The 11,330-nt window shown below is 16.2% G+C and overlaps 3 protein-coding genes across 3 annotated transcripts, besides 24 other annotated features; 2 read left to right on the top strand and 1 right to left on the bottom strand. All coding sequences in view use genetic code 6, as the record gives it.

Moving 5' to 3' along the window:
- Window positions 1-866: 866 nt before the first annotated feature.
- Window positions 867-930: a microsatellite.
- Window positions 899-972: a microsatellite.
- Window positions 914-968: a microsatellite.
- Window positions 921-978: a microsatellite.
- Window positions 957-1,006: a microsatellite.
- Window positions 1,007-1,022: 16 nt separating this feature from the next.
- Window positions 1,023-1,094: a microsatellite.
- Window positions 1,023-1,119: a microsatellite.
- A 382-nt stretch (window positions 1,120-1,501) lies between these two features.
- Window positions 1,502-1,553: a microsatellite.
- Window positions 1,554-1,733: 180 nt separating this feature from the next.
- Window positions 1,734-1,820: a microsatellite.
- Window positions 1,800-1,839: a microsatellite.
- A 402-nt stretch (window positions 1,840-2,241) lies between these two features.
- Window positions 2,242-2,281: a microsatellite.
- A 459-nt stretch (window positions 2,282-2,740) lies between these two features.
- Window positions 2,741-2,780: a microsatellite.
- Window positions 2,745-2,780: a microsatellite.
- Window positions 2,781-2,798: 18 nt separating this feature from the next.
- IMG5_188040 (hypothetical protein) lies at window positions 2,799-3,343 on the bottom strand (the record flags this gene model as incomplete). Its single annotated transcript, XM_004027129.1, has 1 exon — window positions 2,799-3,343. A coding segment is annotated over one exon (543 nt), but the record flags the coding sequence as incomplete, so codon positions are not given.
- Window positions 3,344-3,566: 223 nt separating this feature from the next.
- Window positions 3,567-3,634: a microsatellite.
- A 570-nt stretch (window positions 3,635-4,204) lies between these two features.
- Window positions 4,205-4,249: a microsatellite.
- Window positions 4,250-4,582: 333 nt separating this feature from the next.
- Window positions 4,583-4,624: a microsatellite.
- A 685-nt stretch (window positions 4,625-5,309) lies between these two features.
- Window positions 5,310-5,389: a microsatellite.
- Window positions 5,322-5,391: a microsatellite.
- Window positions 5,359-5,417: a microsatellite.
- Window positions 5,418-5,747: 330 nt separating this feature from the next.
- Window positions 5,748-5,786: a microsatellite.
- A 390-nt stretch (window positions 5,787-6,176) lies between these two features.
- Window positions 6,177-6,229: a microsatellite.
- Window positions 6,177-6,250: a microsatellite.
- A 794-nt stretch (window positions 6,251-7,044) lies between these two features.
- Window positions 7,045-7,103: a microsatellite.
- Window positions 7,082-7,127: a microsatellite.
- On the top strand, window positions 7,127-8,839 carry IMG5_188030 (hypothetical protein; the record flags this gene model as incomplete). Its single annotated transcript, XM_004027128.1, has 1 exon — window positions 7,127-8,839. One exon carries the CDS (start codon window positions 7,127-7,129, stop codon window positions 8,837-8,839), a length of 1,713 nt encoding a protein of 570 aa, XP_004027177.1.
- Window positions 8,840-9,200: 361 nt separating this feature from the next.
- IMG5_188020 (hypothetical protein) lies at window positions 9,201-10,839 on the top strand (the record flags this gene model as incomplete). Its single annotated transcript, XM_004027127.1, has 4 exons — window positions 9,201-9,304; window positions 9,380-9,486; window positions 9,532-9,957; window positions 10,010-10,839. 4 exons carry the CDS (start codon window positions 9,201-9,203, stop codon window positions 10,837-10,839), a joined length of 1,467 nt encoding a protein of 488 aa, XP_004027176.1.
- Between the last annotated feature and the right edge of the window lie 491 nt (window positions 10,840-11,330).

The following is an 11,330-nucleotide window of genomic DNA, read 5'->3' as shown; positions in this document are numbered from 1 at the left end:
ATTTCCCAATATAAAAGCAATAATAGAATTCTTTATAATAAATACCCTATGAGTTCTAAAATAAGCTTATGGGAAGGCTTATAAATTAAAATAAATAACTTTATGGACTATAATAATAAAGTTAATTTAATTTACAAAAACTAAATGAATTATTAGACAAGTTGAGATAACTAAAATAATAAAATAGACAAATTTCTAATTTTAATAATGACGAGAAATCAATTAACTAATAATCATTTTTTTCTTAAATAATCTCTTAATAATCTTTAACTTCAGAAGGAATTTTGTCTTATTTATTTAAAGACTAAATTCCTAAATATAAATATAAATTTGTTCTTAATGCAACAATTTAATTCCCTGTTTATAAAGAAAGGAACTTTAATATACCTATAAAACTTGTTGATATGAATTCTAATTAAATTAATTTTAATAACAAAATTTTATTAAATATTTATTTATATTCATCTGAAAACCCCCCAAAAATTATTGATGTTAATACATCTGGTAATAAAATTTTAAAAACTAACTTAATTGAAAAAGTCATGCTTAATGGATGCGCTAACCTCGAAAAAATATAAATAAAAGAAGTTACGAGTCATTTTAGGAATGGTTGGATATTCATAATTATTGTTCCTAAAATAAATTAAGATGAAAAGTATAATAATAAAGATATTGAAAAAAATAACATTGAATTTAATTAAATTTAACCTTTAATTATTGATAAGGTTGTTGTTAAAGCTAAGAAATTAAAGAAAATTTAATAAAAATGATAAAATACCTTAAAATGAACACATAAATAAATATAAATATATATATAATTGATAAAATATAATATTTTTTTCTTTAGTTTTTCCATATATTTTATTTTTAAAATATATATTTTTAATTAATTTAAAATTATAATTTATTATTAATATTAAATATATATATAATAATATATAAATAAATATAAATATATATATATATATTTATACATATTTTTATATTTGATAAAAATATAATATTTTTTTCTTTCGTTTTTCCATTTATTTTTATATATAATATATATTTTGAATTTCATTTTTAATTATACATTTATGATTTTATATTTAATAATTTTTTATTTTCATTATTATTATAATATAATTATCTAAATAAGTAAAAATAAAATAGTTTTATTGAATAAATATATTATATTATATATTATTTATTTTTCTTTCTCTATTTTATAATTTATTTACATTATTTATTTTTTTCTTAATAATATTAATATCTTATAAAATTATTATAAGCATTTTATATCATTGAATATTAAAATTCCATTATTTGATAATTTTTTAAAATAATTAACAATTTTTTTAATCAAACAAATACTTATAAGATAATTTCCTTTTTTTAAAAAATTAATTCGTTTTATTTAGAATTTCGCGTTCATGTTTAAAATAATAATTTATAATACTAAATTGTCTATTATTAATAACAAAAATAAAATAAAACAGTTTATTTTTAACTTTAAATTTTTATAAAATATAAATATAAAATAAACTAATAAATAATAATAATAAAAAAAAATATTTAAGTAATACATATTTAAAGAAACATTAATAAAATAATAAAAATTATTTAATTTTTATTTTTAATTTTTTATTTCATATATATATTTAATTATATATATATTTTTTTTAAAAATAATAAGCACTTGTTTTATTTTATTTAATTTTAATTATATAGTTTTTCTTAACAATTATTTAATTATAAATTTACTTATTTTTATAATTATATTGAGATAAATTTATTTTTATTAATAATTTTGAGATAAATTTATTTTTTAAAATTATATTTTATTTTTTTAAATTTATTCATCATTATTTATGTGATATATAATATAAAACTATGTATTATTTAATTAATATGTACTATATAAAATATTATATTAAACGATTTTAAATTAATATTTTATATTTTTATTATTTAACTAACAAAACTTATTAATAATTATAGAAAGTTTAATTTAAATTATTTATTTGAAAAAAACTTACTTGATTGCTTTTACTAAAGTCTATTAATTAATATATATTACCTTAATTTTAGTATTTTATTTTTTAAACAAAAAATAATTAAAACAAGTTTTAAAATATATATAATTATAAAAATAAACTGCTTTTTTATATAAAAAGTTAATAAATTTTCTATAAATAATATAATAAATATATATATATTAAAGATTTTTATTTTTTATAATAAAACTTTGGAATTTTTTTTTTTATTATTATTTTAATAAGTTTATTAATTTTGTTAATAAAATAGTTTTATTATAATAAATATTATCTAATTATATCGAAATATTTGAATCAAACACCTTATTTTTATAATATTCAAAAACTTATTAATAAAAAGAATTTATTTTTTGGAAAATTTTTGATTTTTGAAATTTCTAAATTAATAATAATTTAAATCTTTTTTTTTCATATTAATTTACACCTTGCTTATTTTGTTTTTTTTATATTAATAAAATTTTAAAATTTTCAAAATTATAAGAAATAAAATTTAAACATAAAAATAAAAAATATAAAAAAGCATTAAATAAATAATTGTAAATTTATAATTTAAATAGTTAATATTTATAAAAAATATTAAATTTTATTTTTTAAGACAAATTTTATATAAATATTAAAATTTAGTGTTTTTATCTAATCTTCCGTTTTTTAAAATTTCTTTTTAATAAATTTAAAAAACTTATATCGTTTTTATATTTTTTTTGATATTATTAATAAAAAAAAAAATATTAATAAAAAATAAAAGATAAATATAATAATTTTTCATTTTTTTCCTTTTAATTATAAACTTAAAAAAGAGTTATATTTTTACTATTTAAATTAATGACATGCTTCCACATTTATATCACCATCATATCTTTAGCATACAAACTAAACCATATTTTAGATAACTTATTCTTCGAATTATTCATCATGTACTCCATCAACAACGATCCAAGGCACATATTCATTTGAAGGAGAAAGTCTTTCAGTTAATTCAGCCATTTTCAAATATTAATCAACACCTTCCTAAGAATTAGCACATTCTTAAATATTTTATAAATATTATGGTTCAATATTTAACTCATCTCCACATTTTTAAATAAAAGATTAATCAAATAATCTATGATTAGTTTTAATATTTACTTCTAAACAATTAATTAATTTAAGATTTGACAATTTATCAAAAGCCAAATGCTTATTTATGCAAGCTTCATTTAAATTTGCTAAACATTCATTTTCTCCATGTTAACATTATATCAAGTTATTTTCTTTATTTCTTATTGCATTTCCATAAGGAATTATATTTAAATCAACGATTTTCAAAAAGTCTTTAGTATCGAAAGCTTATTTTAAAGGAGTTGTTATTAAATAAATACAATCTGGACAATCAGCTTCTGTATACATATCAATTTAAATTTTTCTATTTACTGATATAGATACTAACGAAAAAACTATAATGGTAAAAAACATATAATTTTTAATCATTTTATTTAAGAAATAAACGAATTTTAAAATAATTATATTAAGAAAAATTAAAAAATATGAATAATATATATGTATATATATGTATATATATATATATATATATATATATATATATAAATATATATATATATTTTAATTTTGTGATTTTGTTTTTACGATAAGTGTTTTTAATTTAAAAATAAACTCTTTACAATAATATGTTATCTATTTAAATCATTTAAAAACTTATAAGAGATATGCCTAATTAAAAACTAATATAATTATTTTAAATCTTTTAACTTCAAAATAATAATAGTCTAAATTTTTCATGTTCAATGGTTTCATTTAAATGTTTTGAAAGTAAAATTATTTTTAACAATATTTAAGGATGTGGATTTGGAAGAGATGAAATAGATTCATTTTTTTTCGCTCTTAAAAATTTTTTTGACTTAATACTAGAAACAGAAAAATATTAATAAACTATTAAAAATTGTTTTAATGAATTATAAAAAAATATACATAATTTAAATTAATTAGAATCGAATATTGAAAATATATCAATTATTAATAATAATAACTTAAGTTTATACCGATCGAATGACTAAGAAGATACTATAATAAACTTAATATGTAATAATAATGAAAAAAGTCAAAAAGTAAAATAAGATATATAATTAAAATAAAAAACTTGTTGTTAATATAAAGAAAAATATGAATAAGAAAAAATTAAAGTTTTAAATATTTAAAATTAAATTTAATTAATTTAATTAGAAAATAAAAATTTAAAGAAAAAAATTTTAATGACTAATTTAAATTATTCAATATATCGTAATTCCATGTAAAAATCTAAATCAATTGAAAATTTCATTTGTAAAAAAAATAATTATGTATATGATAATAAAAATAATGATATTTTCAAACATCATTAATAAAGTAAAAGTAACAATTTCAAAAAAGAAAATTATAAACTCTTTTAAAAGTAATAAAGCTATATTAGTTCTAGAGCTTACAATTGATTATATAATATATTATGAATACTTTAAAAAAATAAATAATTATATATAAAAGTAATTATTTTAAATAATTATAATTCACAAATGATATATTATTATATATATATATATATATATATATATATATATTTTAAAATTTTTTTTTCTATAAATAAAATTATTTAAAAAAAATGAGTATAATTAAAAATTTATATAAATATAATAAAATCTTTAAATATATTATATATAATTTTTTATTAAATTCAGATAATATTTATTTTTAATTTATAAATAAAAATAAAATATTTATTAATTATTATCATAATTCATTATAAAACTCTAATAATCTTATATAAATTACTTATATATTTTTGATAAGTTTTTATTATTATTTTTATATAATTTTGACTTTTTTTTAAAAAAAATAATTAATTATTTTTATAAAAATTAATCAAAACTATTTTTCTTAATAATTATTAAAAATACTTTTAAAATGAAAATAATTATTAAAAATTTATTTATTTATATTTTTTTTTCTAAATTTAAATTTAAAATAATATTTTAAGTTTAAATTATTTATTTACATTTCAAGATTAAAAATTCATATAAAAATGTTTGATTGCAATAGCAAATGTTTTCTTCAATTTCTGAAAAAAATTTAAATAAAAATAAAATAACTTATTAATATATATATTTAATAAAGTTACTATTAGTTGTCTATAATTATTAAAGTTATAAGCTTTTAAAAGTGAATAAATATTATTTTTATTCTATAGAAAAATTATAAAATTTTATTGATATTATTATAAAGGAATATAAGTTAGTAAATAAAAACTATATATATTTTTATATATAAAAATATAAATATGTATATAAATATATAAATATAAATATATATATATATAAATATATATAAACATTATCATATAAAATTATCCTATAATAAATACATTTTAATAATATTTAATTGTTTATATAAAATTTTAATTAAAATTTTATTATTTTATATAATAAATTATCTTTAATTTTTTTTTTTCTCTTCTAATATAATTTTTGTATTATTATACTAAATCTCAATAATATTTTTTTCTTATTTAATACTTTTATATTTATATCATTTGCTCTTATAATTAACAACTTATTTATTTAAATTTTAGTTAATAATCTAATTTAATCGTATCATATGCATGTGGATATAAGTTCTAGGTTAATAATGTAAATTTAAATTATTTAATTATACATAAACATTAAATTTATTTATTATTTAATAAAAATAATTTATTTTACAAATATATAAATAATTTTAAAAATAAAAGATAATGAAATGCATAATAATAAATGATTTTAACAATATATATATAATGATAAATAATTGGTATAAAAAAATTTGAATTAGAAAAAATATTTATTTAAAATTTCATATATTAGTTATTTTTGTATATAAAATAATTTTAAAAATATTGTAAAATAAAATAAATTTAAATTTCTTATAATAAATAAAATTGAGATGATTCAAACTTAAAATATATTAAATATATAAAGAATATTACATTGATAAGATTATTTAAATACTTTACGAAAAGATTAAAAATAATATTGATTTAAATTAAATAAAAAATTTAAAAAAAAAGAATTATTAACTATTAAATGTCTTTAATTTTTAAATATTATAATTTAATTAAAAAAAAATAATAAATTATTTATATATAAATATATAAATATATAAATATATAAATATATAAATATATAAATATACATATATATGTATTTATAAATTCATTTATTTTTTTTATTTAATTTATTTATTATATTATTTATATGATTATATTATATGTAGTATTTTTTATAATTTCAATTATTGATTATTTTTATTTTATCTTGTACATATATTTTTTTAGATGTTGATTTTTTTTTATATTTTTTATTATTCTTCTCAAATTTATTATTAAATGATTATAAAAATTATTATTTATTTTAAATTTTGAAATAATTAGTTAAATTATCAATTTTTAATTTTATATTACACATATCAAATGTCAATTATTATTTTATAAATAATATAAATATATTTTTTATTTTACTCCAATTAGAATTATATTTTTTTTATTTTTAAATAACTTGTATCTTTAATATTTTATTATTTTTCATTTTTTTTTTTTTATAAATATCAAAAATACGATAAAAACTACTTTTTACTTTTTTTGTTAAAAACAAATATTATATTTTGTTTTTCTAAAATACTAAGAAATTATTATGTTTTATGACATAATTTAATATACATTTTTTATATATTAAAATACATAGAATATTTTATTATTTATTAACACAAAATACAAAATATTATTAATTTTTTTTTTGTTTAAATACAAAATAAATTAAACAAAATATTATATACATTAAATACATTTATAAGAAAAAATTATAAAATTTAATTAAGATAACCCAATATAAAATTATTTATAAAAGAATTTAATTTTTATTTCAAAACAAATAATTATAAGATAAATGTTAATTTTTTAATGTATAGACTTCATATAATACATTATTAAATAACTCATAATTTATATATAAAAAATTAATAATATACTTGAAAAATAATAATTATTAAAAAAATAAGAATTAAAAATAAAAAATAAGAATTTAAATAATAAAATGATAAAAATATTAATATTTTTGACAACAATATTAGTTTCCTATTAATTTAATATTTCAGAATAACTAGTAAATTAAGGTTATTAAAAAAAATCTTTGTACACTGGATTTTAAGAATTTACAAAAAAGCATGAAGACTACATAGATACAATATTAGTAAACGGATTTTCCAAATCAATCTTCGAAGATTTTTCCTTACACAGTGAACTATTTAACAAGATATTAAAATTTACGAAAGAAGACTAAGATAATTTGTTAATCTAATGTTCAAAAGGTAAAAAGGGAGATTTTTTAAAATTTTTATCATAGCATGTGGGGACAATAGGACGAAATGGAAATGAGAAGATATTATTAGAAAGCCACCAAGATGATTGCTTTGAATAAATAGAAGTAGAATATTAGCAAATAAATTCTAAAACAGTTCAACTAACATTCAAATCTGGAAAAAATAAAGAAAAAGGAAATAAATGTAGTGATACATTTACAATTGCATCTTTAGAAAATTACCATGTATTGGTGATTGGAGAGGAAAATTAGACTTATAAATGGACTTTAAAGAATTTATCAGAAAAATAAATCAACTCTATTTTAACTTTTGGACTTAATATATTCAGAACATGTGACTCTTTTGCAAATATTGTCCCTGATTTAATTATAACTGTAGGTCTTTTCTTTGGAGGGTTTTCTAGTAATCCATATATTCCATTATTTGGATCAAAACCAGCTTTTTGGCAGGAAATATTGAATCCTATTTTTATTAAACATGGAACTGGATATTAATGGGAAAGAAGAAATGATGTTTTTGTAGACTTAGATGAAACTGAAGTAAAACCTGGAGATTTACTTATTATAACAAGAATGGACGGATTGGATTAAATTATTTAATTGGGCACTGGAAGCAGAAGTGGACATTCAGTAACTTTACTTGAAATTGACGGAGAAATGTATGCTGTTGAATCTTAAGATGCCTGGTATTGGCCTAAACGTAACATATAGAGAAACAAATGGTCCGATTGGAAAAAATATGCTAAAAATGCAGGCTTTAATGTAGCTTTATTACCTCTCCGTGAGGAAATAAGAGCTAAATTTAATAATAAAGCGGCCTCTGAATGGTTTAAGAAGGTAGAAGGATTACCTTATGGCTATCATAATTTCCTTTTTGGTTGGATAGATACTGAAAAGGAAAGTCTTCCTGCTATTCTTGATATAAATTTCCTCTATTCAGTTTTCTCATTATTAGAAAAATTCCTTCCTAAATTAGTAAATACATTCCTTGGAGAAGCCCTTAATTAAAGACTTAAGACTAAAGATCTTAATTTGGGTGAAATATATACTGTAATGAGCTAAAGAAATATCACTCTTAGTTAACTCTTTTCAATGCCTGAATAAGATTCTTGGATTTATAGTGATGGATAGTCTATGGTTTGTTCTTCTTTTGTAGCTGCTGTTTGGAAAGCAGGAGGAATTTTTGAAAATCTGGAAATTAATGCAACTGAATTTACTCCTAGAGATATTTATTAAACTAATTTTTTTGATCTTAATTATAAAAAGCCTGCAAAGTGTTTAAATGATGGATTGCCATATTGCTAAATTATGGGAAAATTCAAAATGGATATTACTAGTGATGGATATAGTACTATTGATCCTTATTCCCATATGAATGAAAAATGTCCCTCTGTTCCACCTTTGTATTCAAGAACCAAAGGTTGCTGATTTTAATCAATCTTATAGGATATATAAGTATATATTATAATTTGTTTATTATATATATTTATAAATCATTTTTTTTTATTTATTATAAATCTAACCTAATGAATTTAATTTTTTAATAAATATTATGAAATTATATTATGTATTAAAATATTTCTTTTTAAAAAAATAATATTTATTATATTATTAGTATGTAATTATGTGTAATTTTTTTTTTTAATATATACGCTATGTAATAAATAATATATATTAAATTATATTTTTATTATAATAAAATTAATTAAAATTTTTTTTTATTTTATTAAAACGAAATTCTAATTCAACATTTTAATAAAAGTAACTAAATAAATAAAAAAAATTAAAAATGACAATATTAATTTTATTATTTATTTTAACTATTTCTTCTGTTTTTTCTCGTTCTGCTTAAGAATGGCAATCAAGAACAATATACTAAATAATAACTGATAGGTATATAGTTTAAATTAATAAAATTAATTTAAAATAATTATATATTTTTATTAAACAAGAAAATATAAAAAATAGATTTGCAAAAGGAGACGGCAATAAACCTTCCTGTGATTTAAACAGTTAACCAAATTATTGTGGAGGTGATTTTTTTGGCATTATTAATAACTTAGATTACATACAAGGTAAAATAAAAAAAAATGCAAACCTAAAATTATAAAAAAAAATAGGAATGGGTTTTAATGCTATATGGATATCACCAATTCCTTAAAATGTAGAACATGCATTCCATGGTTATGCAGCTTAAGACTTATCAAAAATAAACTCTCATTATGGTGGGGAATAAGGTTTAAAAAAACTAATAGAATCTTGTCATAAAAAGGATATATGGGTTATGGTAGATGTAGTAGCAAATCACATGGGTAATACAGATTTGGACTTTTCAAAAAATATTCCTTTCAATCTCCCAGAACACTATCATGAATATTGTTTAATATCAGACAATGACTTTGCAACAAAAAATATGAAAAATATATAAAATTGTAGACTTTCAGGATTAGCTGATTTAAATACTGAAAATCCTTTTGTTGCTAACTATTTATTTTAATGGATTAAAAATCTTATTTAAACATATAATATTGATGGTATTAGAATAGGTAATAAATATATATTCAAAATAAAATAAATACTAAAAAAATAAAAATTAAGACACTGTCCCTGAAGTATCGCCAAAATTCTGGAAATAATACACAGAAAGTGCTGGTGTATTTGCAGTAGGAGAAGTATTTGACCCCTCATATAGTTATGTAGGAGGATATGTAAGTTCTGTAGGAAGCGTATTGAACTATCCTTGGTACTTTACAGTTAAAGACATATTTTTATACTAAAAAGATATGTTAGGAATCCGTGATCATTACTAAAATTGGTAGAGATAAAATATTGATGTATCTATATTAGCTTAATTTATAGATAATCATGATAACCCAAGATTTTTGAGTTATTCTCATTTAGATCAAAATTCTTTAAAAACTCTTCTTAAAGCCTATACTACTTTAACTCTTACTACTATAGGAGTTCCTATTATGTATTATGGAACTGAATAATATTTTGTTGGAGGCGCAGATCCATATGATAGAGAACCTTTATGGAACAATTTTCATACTAGCTCAGAAATGTACAAATACATATAAACAGTACTCTCAGCTAAATATAAAGCTTTATCCTTTAATAAAGTCTAGTTTACTAACTTTAGAAGAATTCATCTTAATAGTAACATTTAAACTGAAAGTTACGCTGATTAGGAGATTTATGCATTTTTCAGAGGTAAAATGTGGGTATCAGTTACTAATAAATTCTATTAAGTTACTAAAATTATCACTACTCATCCTTTCTAAAATGGAGATGTTATTTGCAATGTTTTCTGGCCAAAAGATGATTGCATTACTGTTTAAAATAAATCTTTTTAAGTCTATCTTAATAATGGAGAAGCTAAAATATATCTTTTGAAAAGCTAAATAGTTGATATTCAAGAAAATTGATTTGCTTTTTATTATTTTAAATAAGAAACATTATTTGTTAACATAAATATTATTTAAATATATTAATTATTATAAATATAATATATTCTATATATTTATTTTATATTATTTACATAATTAAAAATTTATAATAGTATTTTTAAAAAAAAATTAAGTAAACATGAGCAAATAAAAAATAATTAAATCAATATTATTTATTTCTTTATTAATTAAATATAATTTAAAATTAATGTTTAGTATATTATTAAATTACTATCTTTTTAATCTGAATATTTATTAAAAATCAAATAAACTGCGTATTTCCTTCTATTATTCAATAATTTCTGATTTAATAATAAATATAGTCCTTTTACGAAGTTCAGTTAAATAATTGTAATTAATAAATTAAATATGGTTTGTTTCGGTATTATCAACTAATTTAAAATATTAAACTAAAACAAAAAAAATCAATATTTAAAAAAGAAGAAGAAAATTATTAAAATCTTTTATTA

Source organism: Ichthyophthirius multifiliis, assembly GCF_000220395.1.
Source record: "Ichthyophthirius multifiliis unplaced genomic scaffold scaff_1120509251354, whole genome shotgun sequence".
Lineage (NCBI taxonomy): Eukaryota > Ciliophora > Oligohymenophorea > Hymenostomatida > Ichthyophthirius > Ichthyophthirius multifiliis.
Note: the sequence above shows the minus strand (reverse complement) of the source record. Positions and strands in the feature narration are given on the sequence as shown.